The sequence below is a fragment of the Triturus cristatus genome, chromosome 9 (genome assembly GCF_964204655.1).
Source record: "Triturus cristatus chromosome 9, aTriCri1.1, whole genome shotgun sequence".
In the NCBI taxonomy this organism is placed as follows: domain Eukaryota; kingdom Metazoa; phylum Chordata; class Amphibia; order Caudata; family Salamandridae; genus Triturus; species Triturus cristatus.
In genome coordinates, this window is record NC_140592.1 from 1,094,490,359 (window position 1) to 1,094,506,606 (window position 16,248).

The 16,248-nt window shown below is 41.0% G+C and overlaps 1 protein-coding gene across 1 annotated transcript in view; it reads left to right on the forward strand.

Annotated features, from left to right (window-relative positions):
• PYGL (glycogen phosphorylase L) overlaps window positions 1-16,248 on the forward strand; it is a 112,857-nt gene that overhangs the window by 80,925 nt on the left and 15,684 nt on the right. The window contains exons 12-15 of the mRNA XM_085626978.1: window positions 6,133-6,247; window positions 9,796-9,897; window positions 10,013-10,160; window positions 10,974-11,032. Of these exons, the coding sequence (XP_085483104.1) occupies window positions 6,133-6,247; window positions 9,796-9,897; window positions 10,013-10,160; window positions 10,974-11,032 (424 nt within the window). The remainder of the gene's footprint in view (window positions 1-6,132; window positions 6,248-9,795; window positions 9,898-10,012; window positions 10,161-10,973; window positions 11,033-16,248) is intronic.

Here is a 16,248-nt window from a genome sequence, read left to right on the forward strand (position 1 = left end):
TCCAGAATATTGATTAAGTTGTCACATTGGGGTGCAACTATTCACAAAGAGCGTCTTAAATGCTTGTTTCATATTCACCTTTGCAAAAACTTGCACAGATCGAAGACGATGTATGGTGTGAGTCAAAAGAAGAAAACTTGGGAGAGGATGTGGTCTGAATGCTAGAGCTGCCGACTTTGGTGCTGGAAACCAAGGTTCGAGCCCTGGTGTCGACTCCACATCCTGTGATTCTGGGTAAATCACTTAATCTACCCGTGCCTACCAAAAATAACAAAAATAAATGAGTCTTTTTGTAACGTAACTGGTGTACATGTAAAGCGCTCCAATACCCTCGGGGCGAGTTCGCGCTATGTAAATCAGCAAAAAAAAAACTTGTTTACTGTGCTGCAGCCCGAGTTTTCAAGAAACAAAACTGCCCTTGCCACACTAAAGAGGTCAAGGTTGTGCGATGCCCCGTCCTCTAATGTCTCCAGAAGATGAAGCAGCACATATGATGTTAGTGAAGTTATGCAACTATGCTGGCGGCCCCTTGTGATGCAGCACCGATTTTCCGCAGCATAAGCGCATAGAAAACACAAACCACACACCTACCAATGCCAGTTGAGGTCAGTTCTCAATATTTGGCTGTTACATTTCAAGATAAGTTAAATGAACTATTTAAGGCATTTTCTGGTGCACACAGATGATATCCATGTTGCAATTGCACACCATATCAGTATTCAGATTTACCTCAGATGCTACGGACCAATAGGAATCATCGTCACAAAGTTAACCATTGACTCGGGAGCTAGCGCCAACCATGACAGAAGTGTGATCGCATACATCCAGAGCTGGGGGACATGGGTGCGGGGATGGTTCATTTGAGTGACACTTGTGAAAGCATGAAGTGACAGAGAAGAGTTTTCATCGGTTCAAAAATCCCTAAGCACCTAGCTGTACTTTAAATTCTAAAATGCTCTCATTTGTCTCCTTTCCGTCCATTGTACGGTTTTGCACCTGGGGATAATATAGTAAACTGATTTTGCGCGCTATTTTGTGAAGCATTCGGCATCATGAAGGAAGGAGCTGATATTACACAGCATTTGACTTTTCTAACAAACTAGAGCGATGATATGATTAACTGTTACACATTCATGACGGGCAACATAATAATCCCCTTTATATTATATTCGAACTGACAAACTAAAGATGGAGTTTCATTTTTACAAGATCATAATTTGGGATGTCTGGTGTAAGCTGGGAAATTCAAGGCTGGCAGTGTTAGCAGGAAGTCATTACTGTCTATAAACACAATCAGTGTCAAGTCTATCGAAGATTTGTCAAGGTAAAAATGGGGTCCTGGACAAAAAGATCACACCTCATCCACCGTCACTTGAAGAGCCCCTTTCAGCAAACCTAGAGCGGATCATGGTTACCTAACGTTTACTTCAGAGGTGGGTCTTTGGGAGATAGTGTGGCGTTACGACCTGAGCTGATGAATTTGGAACGTGGGAACCCGGTTCGAGTCTCGGCGTGTGCTCAACTTTCTGTGATTCTGGGCAAATCACTTCAATCTACCCGTGTCTAAAAAAAGCAGAATGCTTCTTTGTGTAATGTATCTGATTCTCATGTAAAGCACTCCAATACTTTGGGTCGAGTTTGCGCTACATAAATCTGCAAAAATATGTATAAATGTTATTGGAGACAGCTGCAATGTTTACTTGAATTGATGGGGCGGAGCTCCTCAGTGTAGTCTCTTGCAGCAGTCACTCCAACGTGTTTACACTCGAAGGAAGTGTTTCTCGGCCTCAGCTGCTATGATGGGAGTCCGGCGTGGCTTGATCCGAGGGGCTGATGCTCTCTGCACCCCGGTGACACCGACTGCTGTCCCACCTGTCAGCGCCAGACAGGAACAGCACAGGTGATAATCGCCGGCGTCTGATTTTGCTAGGTCTCTGAGAACTTAGTCTGCCCCTGTCAAAGTGACTGCCGTGCAGATGTATCTATACATCTCCTTAGATTCGGAATATGTAGTGCCGTGTATTGTTTGGCTTTCGTGACAGGCGCTAACATTGCTACCTAATTGAGGTGTACTGCAATCCATCCTTTTATCAGGTTTTGAGTGCAAGCACAGCTCAACAAGTCTGAAATATATTTAATAGTAATTTGCCAACATTTCATGCTTGGATGTACATCTTAAACATATCGTGTCCCCATTCGTTTAGCTTATGCACATTTCAACAAAGCTATCATCTATTTAATGAATCAGTTAAAAACATAGACGACAAAATCATATCGGTACATTAGCAAATTTGTTAATTACATTTTCATCCATCAGCCAACCATACCCTACGATACAAACGCTAAAAGTGGTCGATAGGCTCCTACCCAGACATCACTCAGACGAATGGTTGACAAAAGTTGTGGACATCCCGCAATAGTTGAAGTAGACTATAGGAGATATGGCCTAACGGCCAAAGCCACTGCAGACATAGCAACTCAGAAACCAGGTTCTGGTATCTGCTCACCATTTTGTGTTTCTGGCCAAATAACTTTATCTCCACTGCCTTACCAAAAAGGAATCTTGGCTTGTGTAATGTAAACTTTTGCTCATGCAAAGCACTCCAATGCTCTGGGCCGAGTTCATACTATATAAACTGCAAAAAAAGAACAAGCATTTGCAGTAGGTCGCATAGATGAGCATTTGAGCTATTACCATTATAAACACCAATGCCTTTTATTTATGTGTTTTAAAAACCCGCAAGTGATGCATAAACACACACTTTGTACTTACAGTCGTTGCTTACGAGAAGCAACGCTGGCAGTAACTACGCCTCTTTTACTGCCAGCCTTGCTTCTCGTAAGCAAGGACTATAAGTACAAAGTGTTTACACACCACTTGCAGCATTTCTAAACATATAAATAAAAGGCATTGTCATTTACAATGCCAATAGCTGAAACTCTCGCAAATGCGAAACCTATTGCATTGCAAATGCTTGTTTTGCCTTTGTAGCCAACCCATGTGTCCTCCATACAAACAGGAACACAAACCACTTTATTATCATTTATAAAGCGTACCTCCACTTAAAAGGACACAAATCGTTGCTCCATCGTATATAGCCATATAGGCCACCACGCACAGTGTCGCAACGTCCAACCAGCTGTGCCTATATAAGCACACACAAACCTTTGCCCACATGTTTGGGAAGGCTTCCTTTTGTTGGTCTGGATGTCACACATCACCCCTTATAAAAACCTCTAATGTAGGCCTTTACACCCACGCAGTAACAGCAGTATCACCCTCCTCCACCGTACACTGGCACCACAGCCTTGGGGGCTTCCTTTGCAGCACCTCTTACCTATTCTCAACGCACTAAAGGGCCTCCAGCATCTGGGTTGTAGTGCGTGCTCTATGCATATATTTCATATCTCCTCTCTTTTCCCTTTCAGCTGTGGCTGTTTGCTACTCAGGGAAACGTAACCTAGTTCCGGTTTTATGCTCCAATGTGACTTTATGCCTCGGACTAAAAAGGCTGTGCCACCTGAGCCGCGCTGCTCTTTTTTCTCTGTTAAATATGCATATAGCTCAGTAAGTTAGCGTGCCTGCTGCATATGCGTGTGTCTGCTATCTACTCTGTAGCCAACCTATATGATCTCCGTACAAACCTGGACACACACTATTCAATAATGATTTTTTTTTCAGCATACAGATGCTCTTGAATTTGTAGCACACAGAAATAAAATAAAACCTATAATTGCACTTTCAGGAAACGGTGTGAAAAAGCTCAATTGTTTCCTTAGTCAGGGTTAACATTAACGTTGTCACTGGTGATGTGATTCATTGTTGTGATGTCCCGTCCTTGATGACCCATGAGGTTATATGCAGTGCATGAAGCAGGTTATGGATTGAATTATAGTTTATCATAGTTGGCTAAAAAGGCTTCGTCATCTTAGCTCTTCTTCTCCTTTTTATACATCAAAATTCATACAGCTCAGTAGGTTAGCGTGCCACTCATCACCTCTTCTAAAGACCCTCTAATATCTGCTTTCATTGCCGCCGCACTAAAGAAAGTATAACACTCCTCCACCCTACAATGTCACCAGAGCCTTGTTTTTTCAGCATACAGATGTCCTTGCATTTGTTGCACACAGAAACAAAACAAAACCCATAATTGCAGTAGACCTCCTTGTGGGACTATTGCAGGGCAGTAGGCAGGGCAGGGGAGGGGCAGGGTGAGGGGTAGTAAACTCCGGCATTAAGACAAAAGGAGTTCACTTAATTACATAAATAAAGCAAATCAGTGCACTCCGTTCAGCTTAATGCCAGTTTACTACCCCACACCCTGCCCCTCTCCCACCACGCCTCACCGCCCAGCAGCACTTTCACGAAGAGCTACCACTATAAACTGCAGACCTTTCATTTACTTACAAGTTTAAAAACATGTATGCTATACCTTGATCCTGAAAAAGACCTCATTTTCCTGTTGAATATAAGTCTAAAATTACAAAGTTCAATAAAAGTTATATAAAGTAACAATAATTACTTAAATATATTGTATTACCTACTGTTTTTATGCTTACAAATGTTTGCCGTGATAATAAAACGATTTTTAAACAAACTAAGCCATCAAATGGATTCTATTACACACTACTTTTACATGTCACAAAAACAAATTAGATTATTTATGATATAATATAAACCGCTAACCTAATGAATATGGCGAGACCGATTGGCATTGCCAATGCTTGTTTTTATTAAGTTGATACCTTGCAGAACAAATACAATCCACAGAAATCTGTTTTCTTTACAATGGCGGTCGCCAGACTAAGACTGGCAGGTGGAGGAGGTGCAGAGGGGGCCGGTGAGAAGCGTGTGTGGGGAGAGCATGGTGGGGGTGATTAGGGTTCATAATATAGACTCTCCAGGTGCTGCCGGCTGCCTCCCGCTCCTCTGTTCCTGGTCTCTGTTGTCCCTGGGACAGCATTGAACTCTCCTTGTAATCCCCGCGCTGCGCTCAAGTATGGGTATTGGCCTTGAGCGGGCTGGATCCACACTTGCTCAGGTACAAACCTGAGTGCGCATGTCAGTTTAGACAGCCTGAGACGGCCGGACAAACTGACATACGCACTTAAAAGTGCACATTTGCCACTCCTCCTCCCTCCGCTCCCATGGCCTAGCCCTGCTCCTCCCTGCACACGCTGTCAAAAACAGTTTTATTATTCCGCTGCAGGCTCTGAGCCAGTGGGGCAACGCTCCTCCACCATTGCGGAGAAGCCGCCGCTGTCTCTTTAAATGTTTGCTATTCTGAGTTTTCTGACTTTTTGAGTCTGATAGTTGTAAAACTGGGACTGTATTTTTTTATATTGTGGTTTGAAGGGGAGGAACACTGAGGTGGCTAAAGTTACTAGGAGAGTTGAGGCAGCATGCATACTTTGGGGCATGATTTATGAATACAAATATATGCTGTTGCAGCCAAACAAACCGAAGCTATATGCATGCACAGAGGATGCTATTTTGCAAATCTAATCCCAGTGAGGCTTGGCTTCAATCTGATTTCTTTACCTCCAGGTAACTAGCCTATGTTCTCTTTATGAAACTTTAGCAAAACATATTTCCATTGCAATCGGAGCCCATTGTTACCTCATTCCTTACTGTGAGATTCCCCCTGCCTGACTGATGGCCTACTATCTTCAGACCAACTACCAGTACATCAGTTTCTTAAATAGAAGAAAAGTTTACCAAGGAGGCACCATGTTTTTTCGCCCCCTGCTCAGCAACTTTTTTGTCTTTCAAAAACCCATTCTTAAATTGAACTTTGATTTAAAAAAAAAAAAAAAAAAATTAATAAAAAAAATAAATGGCTCTTAAATGAAGAGTTGTATGTATATTTTTCTCAGATCACTATTTTTAATATAGTTAACTAATGTATATCCATTAGAGCTGATTTTCACAGAACGTGGGCTTTTCTCTCAATGGTTGCAGGGTCCTGTCATTGGAATGTGACTTCTTTCTTGAGCATCTTTGCTTCTGTGGCACAAACTGTTAATCTGAGTCACTCCAGCCTATTGGCCGTGTTTTTGGAAGGTTTCTCTATTGTGCTGGGAATATTACGCCATTGTGAGAATTACTTTTATTGCTTTTTGTATCTTCAGATTCAAAGATTTCAGCGATCTCGAGCCGAAAAAGTTTCAGAACAAAACTAATGGCATCACTCCCAGACGCTGGCTCTTGCTGTGCAACCCTGGACTGGCTGAGCTAATAGCAGAGGTAGTCTTTTAGTAATTCCCGTGAATGGCAACATGTGGTCTGTTTTCTGCTTGGCAAGAGTTATTATTCAGCTGTGGCCTAAACGAGATACATCTACTTAAAAAGGTAATGGTGCTTAAGGTAAATATATCCTGGATTAGTCACATAGATGCATATACCTCCGCACATTTGTAAGTGCCCAGTAGAGATCTCTATTGAAAGTAATATGGCCTGGGCATACAATATTGTCCTGGAAAGGAAAACAAAACCTCCAGACTTCAATATGGTGTCAACAAATATTACGTTGGAGGCGAAACTACTGAATGTCAAAACATCGAAATGCATTTTGATATGAATGTGCACAACGTGTTCAAACTGGTATGAGCATTCGAATGTCCTCTTTCTTTAGTGATGAATTCCAGTACTAATAGTCTTAAGCCCTATCGTGCAGAGAAGTCAAGCAGAGCTTTAATAGGAATTTGAAATTCAGCCAAGTTGTCTCAAAACACTCTTGAAGCACTGTAAATGGTCTCCCGCACACCACTGACCCATTTGAACTGACGCATGCTAACTAACATCACCAGCTGACTCACATTTCTGCTGAGGATGCTATTTCAGTAAAGGTGTTAATACTTGGCGCATGCTCCAGAGGCTTGTGAAACGCAGTAGTAACCAAATTCCAGAAGTGTAACTTCTTACTAGAATAATTTTCTTCTGGGAGAGTTCTTCAGTCAATATTAGTTATTAGGAAGCTGCTTTTCGGGGGATTCTTCATTCCCACACTTCTCTAGTACGGGCATTTTCAGTTTTATGCGGGTAGGTATAATGTGCTGTAGATCCTCCTTATTTCAGCTGTTCCATTTTTATAACCCTTTTTTAGACCAACTCCTCATTCAGATGTGAACTATGGTGAGAACCTCCTTCCCTTGCATCTCTCTTGGTAAATTCTAGTATGTACAGTAAGGGGACAGCCTTGGTCGGTCATCCATGTGTAGAGGTTGTAACGCGTTTTGGTAAAGGCAGCAGACTTTCTTGTGCCCCGTCTCATCAGTGGGGCACAGATGGAATCAATACGCAATTTGGTTATGTTTTAGCAAACTTGTATATGCCCCAGAAGGTATTGGACCTTTCACATGAAACTAAACAATCCACATTGTAATTCATCTCCACCATTCCCACTACCAGTGGCGATTGGTGTACTGATTCTAAAATCGAGGACTGCACCCAGAAAGGGACCTCTTCCAGACTGGCATATGTTGCTCAATAGCAGGAGAGTCTGCTTGTCACCTCATAGTGTCAAAAGGACACTTGCTTGGGCAAGAAGTTAATGGTATTTTTGCAAGATTTCAGTTTCCGCTGACCTTCTCTCCTAATTTGAAGTTGGCATGGTGGATGTGGGGCACTACACGGTCCAGTATTTCCATTGGCTGGTGCACTGCCAGGCTTCTCTTAAATTAAGAGGTAGGCGTTTCTTCCCAACACAAACTGCACCTGTTGCTTACTCTCTTGGAGGTGCCACCAAAAGGCCTGCATTTCAGTACAAAGAAATTGAACAAACACAAACTTTAATTTTTTCCAGGTCCTTTTGTGGTTAAGCTAATTAGTCCATAGTAAAACAATATTTTACACTTTCGAAACTTTGGTACTGAATCACCTATGCATGAAATGTGGCAGTGATGGGACTATCCACCTAAGGCTTACTCTTAAACATTATGTAGATTGGTGAAGAGGAAGTGCAAACTGAGTGACCCAAATAAGGAATTTTCTATTTTAACTCCTGTAGACGTTTTTCCTCCATCACAGCAAAAATGTCTGAAGCTATTTCCACCAATCTTGGCATGAAGGTAGACTTATTTGATTTCGGGCAAATTCAGTAATATGTCTTTTGAGTAAAGTGAAATATAAAAAACTGTTGGATGGGCTTTGAAGGGTTATTCTGATGTATATTTGGAATACTATGTTCATGAAAAAAAGTTTGCAAACAGTTCACAAACCCCAGATTTATCATAAATCTGATTGCCCTAGAGATGTTTCTATCCTCCCATGCTTTTTTCAGGTTAACTAGCAGGGCAGAAGTAAATTTGTTTTTATCAGTGACGCAAAACAATGCACGCAGTCTAAAAGACTTTCTCGGAAGATACTGCCATTTGAAGCCAGTTTGACACCCTTGTGGCTGTTAATGCAAATGGTAAAGTAGATTTAGAGAAGTGCTCAGTCAGCTCTTCAAAATGGTTCTTACGACACCTAACAAATATTCTAAAATGGCAGAATTGAATATAGCTTAAAATTCCTTCCTCCTCTAGTCTGAAAGCAATCCTAAAGACAACCAACTGCAGCTCCCAGAATATCAAGCGTTTTTTTTTTTTTTTTAGGGTTTTTTTTTTTAGGGTTTTTTTTTTTGTCCTTCTAGCCACATCCGTCTTCCCCAAGCAGAAAGTTAGCTGCGCCTGAATTTAAGAAGAAAACGTGCAATCTCTACAATGTGAATTTCAAATCTGTACTATATATGACAAGCCTATTCTGACTATACAGAAACCAAATATTTGACTGACCATTTGTATGTATAAAAAATATTAAATGTTTATACATAAAATTACAAAATTCACCTACATGTATTTTTCACACAATAAAATAATTCATGAAATTCCCCTCCCCAAAACTTTTTACATACAAGCACATACAGAGAATGAAGAACTAGATTCTGAATTATAAAATAAAGAACATATTGCCTTATAAATCTAATCTGTTCTCTAACCATAAACTGATTTTACAGTGTTTTTATTGTCACTTCCTTTAAAAGAAGAAATGTAAAGAAAACTGACGTGGCATTAGACTACTTTTGGGAAATGTCAATCTCAGAACGGTTATGATTGGCCTAAGATTGTTTGTGTAAATATTACAAACTGTTCAGTGCTCCTGTTAATGCTTCAGTGCTTGATTTATATTCATCTTAAGAATGCCACAGCCTTTGACCTCACAGAAAAGGGGAAACAACATCTATCACTGTGATATTTCTGTAATGGTCTCATTCGAAGTCCATATCCTTTGAAGAGCCCTGGTTCAGGTGGCTCACCTCATCTCCTAATGTACCAACACTTATACCCCCTCCCAACATTCTCTTCCTTCTGCTCCGAATTGGTGATGGAGACGCACTGCGTTTTGCATTTAGGAGATATGACCTTGGGAGGAGAGAGAAAGTTACCTATGGGGCAAATCTAGTGGAGAAGAGGGAACATATCAGATCTCTTGTAAAGGTTATGTCACAAATGGAAATAGGGCAGTTGCCATTTTTGGGTAATATCTTTAGAAGTTCTTGAGTCTTCTGACATAATCTTGGTGTACACACTTCAGTAGTTGCACATTTCATAATCTAAAACACAGGTACTTTTTGCTTAGTGTACACACATCCTCCGACAAGTATCATGCATGTGGTTATTAGTTGTGGAGCAATTAATTGGAAAGACAACTGCTAATTCTGACTGCAGTGCTTGTTTTTTGTTAAGAGCAATATTTGATTACTTTTATTGGATTGCACTTGTATTAAAACTGTGAATTATTTCTTTTGAAAGAAAATTGGAGAAGAATATGTGAAAGATCTGAGTAAGCTGGTCAATCTAAAGAAATTTGTCAACGATGATGTATTCATCAGAGACGTGTCGAAGGTGAAGGAGGTAAGGATTATGGATCTGGTCATAGTGGTTGGGAAGTGGGGGCTGGTAGTGCCCCTGCATTTAATTAACCTTGTACATGTGTGTGTGTGTGTGTGTGTGTTTGTGTTTCCACTAGGAGAACAAGCTCAAGTTTTCACAATACCTGGAGAAAGAATACAAAGTAAAGATCAATCCAGCCTCCATGTTTGATGTGCACGTGAAAAGAATACACGAGTACAAGCGTCAACTCTTGAACTGCCTTTATATTATCACCATGTACAACCGTAAGTGGCTTTCAGACATCTATTTTGGCATATGTCACCGTAGCATTGGGGCGGGGTAAATCTAACAATCTGTTGTGGCTGTTTTGGATACTTCCTTTTGATGGAAAGTTTGGCGGAAAGAGGCCTTATGTAACGAATGCAAGAGGATGGTGTACTGTTAACAATCACTACGAAAAATATTTGCATATTAAGAAGCGGATCTTGGCTGATACAGAACACTTACTTGATCAGCATGTATTTGAAATCTGTTTGACCAAGGAAGCCATAATTAATGATCCAGCAAAGACTAGTGACATGGATACCTATTGATGACTGAATCAGGACTCTGTACAGTAGAATCATTATTTTTGGATGCATTTTTTCCAGATCCCTAAATGTAGCTTCACATTATGTTTTGGGGGTGTCCTGTTGAACGTGAGATTTTTCTAATACGTTTTTGAAAATCTTGTTTCCCTGAAGCAGTTAATAGCAGCTCTGCATATACAGAAAATATTACTACACGGACATTAGCGTGGCTGTACATTTGTATAATTAACTTTAACTTTTTCCGTTACTAAAGGGCCTGGTATGGTTAACGTTTGTTTTTCTATTCAAATGTTAATACATGCAATTCACTCTACAAATGTTTACGCCATGAGCCACCAGGTACTCTTTAATATTGGTTACTCAGAAATTCCACAAAACGCACAAACACTGCATAATGGGAAGTGAAAAGGCTTTTTGTGTGTGAAGTCTTGTCTGGCAACTCGAATATTTCAAATGTATTGAGACCACATGAGGATCTGCTCTTACAAATAGTTCGATCTGTTTCAGGTATCCGGAAAGAACCCTTAAAGCCATTTGTACCAAGGACTGTGATAATTGGAGGCAAAGTAAGTTACTTTTTCTCCATGATGTCGGGAATAATAGTAATCGGAGCACACTGTGGTTTCCAAAGAATGTGTGATAAGTGAAACCTTCTCCTCCTTTGTAAACCAAGACATTACAAAGGGAACAGACCGGTGACAATTAGTTGGCTATGTACGGTTGTTGTCTATTGGCCACCCGCTCTGATGGTGCTGGAACCTTACTAACCTAATATAGAGCATTACTCTAATGCAAACAAAATTGTTTATTGGTCTTGAAGCCCTTTATTTATTTAAGTTGCATATATTTCAAGGAAGCTGCCTTTCATTTAATTGTATTTTTAATAAACAGACTTTCTAAATGGTGCTTAATAATTAGATTCCACTACTCTGACCAATAGGCAACTGTTACTAGGTTGGACATGCATATTTGTTTCTCTGCCAGACGTGGAAGTCAATTGCTTAAATATGGAGCCATTATTGTAGCGGCACCAGATGGGTCAATAGAACTGTTTTTGGTAGTTATTCTGCATGGTGTATGCACTTCTGGGTAATCTTTCCCAAAAATCAGTCCACTAATCATGTAGAGCCAGGCATGTAGTCTGCGCATGTGAGGGATTAGGAGTCTCCACTTTCATGCCAGAGACGTGCAAATAGGCCAGTGATGTAGACTATCTTTCAATGACCAAGCTATAAGTAGTTAGGAGCTGTTGCATCTTTAGTTGTAATTCTATGTGGCTGTGGCTAAAGAATGTCTGCACTCAGATCTATTTCTCATTGTCTTTTTCTGATCAAGTAGTAATATTTTAAACTTTGATTCATTGGCATCACTACTTCCGTCTTGAAAAGAAATGAAACATTAAAGTCCTACGAGCCTCCTAGCAACAACCAATATTATTGGGAAATGTTGGCTATTGCCAGAGAACTAATTAGAAAAGTCTGTGCTACACACATGTAATTCCAGTTTTCTATAGCGCTGCTATAGCTAAAAGGCATGTGTGCTTTACTTCTAACAATAGAAGTATGCAAGAATGAGATCCTGCAGGGTTCCCGGGTTTACAATAACAGACTCAACTGAAGGGAAGGTGGTAAAACTAACCGTGCAGGCCCAAATGGATAAAGACAAAATTATTTGGCCGTGAAGACTATGCTGAGCAAGGTTAGCAAGTGGCACAACAGTGATGTGGGTGAACTAGAGCTTTTGGGGGGGGGGGCGAGGGGGGGGGCTGTGCTTTCTCTGGATTACTTCAGGATAGTTCTACTGAAAGGAATGCAGTGGTGGGTCGACAAACCTGGTACGCAACAGCTCTTCATGGGAGAATATATCGCATATTTCAGTAGGGGACTAGCTGAGACTGATGGACTAAGAACACAAATGTGGTATGTCACTGGGTGATCATGCCCTTCATAGTACCATCATTTTTCTGGTTGCAAACCCTACCCTGAGATGCACAGGTGTCTAGTCGATGTGACTGCAGGTCCTCTGCCAGGTCACTGTTGCACAAGATGGGATGCTGGAAAGGCATACAGGACTACTGCTTTTTTGGGGGTGGGGAGGGCTCTAAACAGGGAGGTGACTGAACTGGCAGAGGTGGTATGCTTGAAGGAAAGCTGTGACTGCGTGAAGTCCCACGGGGCATGGTATGTACCACAAAATAGCCACCTTCTCCTTACAAGAATACTATTCACACGGCCAGGATGATGGATTAGGCATGAGATGGGGCAGTGCTGAATTATCACTGGTTTGACCAGATGGCTGTTCTGCTGAGGAAGCAATGGTGAAAGACCTTCTCGGAAAGACTGCAGCAGAATAGGGTGCCCAATTCACACGGCTGCTGTGCGGTTATTGGAGGTCCTTCAGTGGCATCTTTGAATAAAGACCTGACGGATGATTCAAAAGCACTGTAACATTCCTTCATAGATGTTATGAAGGCACTTGGCGACATCCGGGTTTCACTCAATATGTAAATCTAAACCATAGTGATCAACTGGTAAGAACGACTCTGAGAAATAAAGGCGGAAAGGGTAACACGGGTGGCAATTCAACAATAATAACTGTATTGAAACTCCAAGTGGAGGTCAAGGAATTAAGTGTCAAAGAGGGGGCTGCAAGTGAGGGCTGACGTGCAACAACATTCATATGGTGGCTCTTACCGAATGGGCCAATGTAGCATTTACTATTCTCTCAGTTCAGAGCAGCCATTTGGGCACCAGTCCTTCAGTGACTGTCTGGTATCCTTTCTAGAACATTGATTTTCACCGAATCTTGAATTATTGAGAGAATTGTTTAGACCGCAAGATACTAACACTAATGGAATAGTTATGCTATTCTTAAATTCTATACAGGCCATGCAGAAACAAATGCTCTTTTGAACACACTGCAGAGAGTGAGGCATCAATATAGGATGTTCCTGTTGGAATTCAAAATACTACATAAATGCAGATCACATTTATGCTAGACCGTAACCAAGTATATAAACCACTAAAAAAGGGGACCCCTAAGTCAATGGAGGTAGAGCAGCAGGGGATAAATCACAAGTAAATACAAAACCATCTGCTATACCTATAATCTTTTAAATGTTGCATCTAAGTCAATTTTTGAAAAGAGAAGAACCACTCTATCTAGACCATGCATAAATCATGATGCAAAAACAATTAAAGATCATCTTTTTTTATTTTGTTTTGATTTTCGAATTAATTGAGAAAAACTTACTTAAGTGTGCAAATTAATATTGCGAAGACAATTTAACGAACAAAGGACAAAATGGTCCTACAAAACAATAATGCCCATGGAAAGCCTAAGATATAAAATTGTTCAGTACTCTCATTCATACTCAATCACACCATAATCACATATAAAACATACATCCTAAGGGGTAAAAAAGTGAACAATTTAGAGGCCCAATGTGGTAGGCTAGTCTTATAATGCGTGAAAACACACAAATAGTAAATTAAACATGAATATTTATACAATCAAAAGTATCCAAAAATGGAAAGTAATGAATCTGTGTGAACTATTCAGTTCAAGACGCCGACGCGCGTTTCGGTGTGACACCCCCTTTCCTGGGGTAACACCTTCTTCAGGGCATGAAATTATTCAAATGTGGTTTCCATGGGACCAATAAACACAGGGAAAATGTCCTCAGGTTCAGTAAGACAAGTTCAGAATTTCTTGCAGGGGACGTGAATAGCAATAGAATAACGCTTGTCCTCTAAGGGAGTTAATGGATCTGGGATCAGTGCGTCACAAAGTATCTTTAGTGGGTGCTTCCAGACAGGTAAGTTGAAATTCTGAATTTGATGATAAAAGGAAAGAACTTGATTCCGCTGCTTGGGCCAGACGTAAGGGCGACTTCGAAGTAGTGGGGTGGATGATGAGTGATATGGAAATTCCTTAAGATCATAGGGAAATATCCAGACTGGATAGTTTGAAAGGAAAAACCACGTAGCTCGAATTGAATATGTGGATTGGACAATAACACGTGTTTGCCGCGAAATCGTGGAACACCCGTCTAAGCTCACTCGAGCCGAGCAGACAATGGAAGGCGCTCCTTCCTCAAGGGGGTCTTTCTACACAGAAGAGGCCACTTTCCTTCGGAGAGAGTCCCTGCCCGACATCAGTCCGTGCTGCCCGAGCAAGCTTAGACGAATTTCCATCTGGCTAAGAAACGTTTCCACGAACTCGCAGTAAGCCCACGTTTCTGCCTAACCCACCTGTCTAATCAGAGCTACGTGGCCTCTTCCGTGTAGAAAGACCCCCTTGAGGAAGGAGCGCCTTCCATTGTCTGCTCGGCTCGAGTGAGCTTAGACGGGTGTTCCACGATTTCGCGGCAAACCCGCGTTATTGTCCAATCCACATATTCAATTCGAGCTACGTGGTTTTTCCTTTCAAACTATCCAGTCTGGATATTTCCCTATGATCTTAAGGAATTTCCATATCACTCGTCATCCACCCCACTACTTCGAAGTCGCCCTTACGTCTGGCCCAAGCAGCGGAATCAAGTTCTTTCCTTTTATCATCAAATTCAGAATTTCAACTTACCTGTCTGGAAGCACCCACTAAAGATACTTTGTGACGCACTGATCCCAGATCCATTAACTCCCTTAGAGGACAAGCGTTATTCTATTGCTATTCACGTCCCCTGCAAGAAATTCTGAACTTGTCTTACTGAACCTGAGGACATTTTCCCTGTGTTTATTGGTCCCATGGAAACCGCATTTGAATAATTTCATGCCCTGAAGAAGGTGTTACCCCAGGAAAGGGGGTGTCACACCGAAACGCGCGTCGGCGTCTTGAACTGAATAGTTCTTCACACAGATTCATTACTTTCCATTTTTGGATACTTTTGATTGTATAAATATTAATGTTTAATTTACTATTTGTGTGTTTTCACGCCTTATAAGACTAGCCTACCACATTGGGCCTCTAAATTGTTCACTTTTTTACCCCTTAGGATGTACGTTTTATATGTGATTATGGTGTGATTGAGTATGAATGAGAGTACTGAACAATTTTATATCTTAGGCTTTCCATGGGCATTATTGTTTTGTAGGACCATTTTGTCCTTTGTTCGTTAAATTGTCTTCGCAATATTAATTTGCACACTTATTAAGTAAGTTTTTTTCAATTAATTCGAAAATCAAAACAAAATAAAAAAAAGATAAACATCTTTAATTGTTTTTGCATCATGATTTATGCATGGTCTAGATAGAGTGGTTCTTCTCTTTTCAAAAATTGACTTAGATGCAACATTTAAAAGATTATAGGTATAGCAGATCGTTTTGTATTTACTCGTAACCAAGTATATGTATTAATGGACAAACTTAAAGGTGAGCACTGAGCACAAGAATGCTCTGACGATCGCAGAGATGAAAACTATTCTGTGCCTGCCTCTTAAAAAAAAAAAAAAAAAAAAAAAAACGGGGACTGCAAACATGGAACAAAATACTTGGGTCAGAGTGCAGGACGTTGGGATCTTGGCATTGACCAGCATGAGCAGGCAGGATGGAATCTCTACGCAGCCTATGCCAGCAGTGATATGGAGTGGTGGGGGAGTGCGTGGGACGTCCAGAAGACCTGGGCCTCAGCCCATTGGTGCTCTTGATTCTTCCTGCTGTTTTTGCCTTTAAGACATCAGCCTAGAAAGCACAAGTGCAGCTGCACAAGTGGGTCCAACCATATGTTTCTCTTCCACTGAAGAGCAAAACTGAGCAACATTGACTCTTGGTCAGCCTAGGCTTAA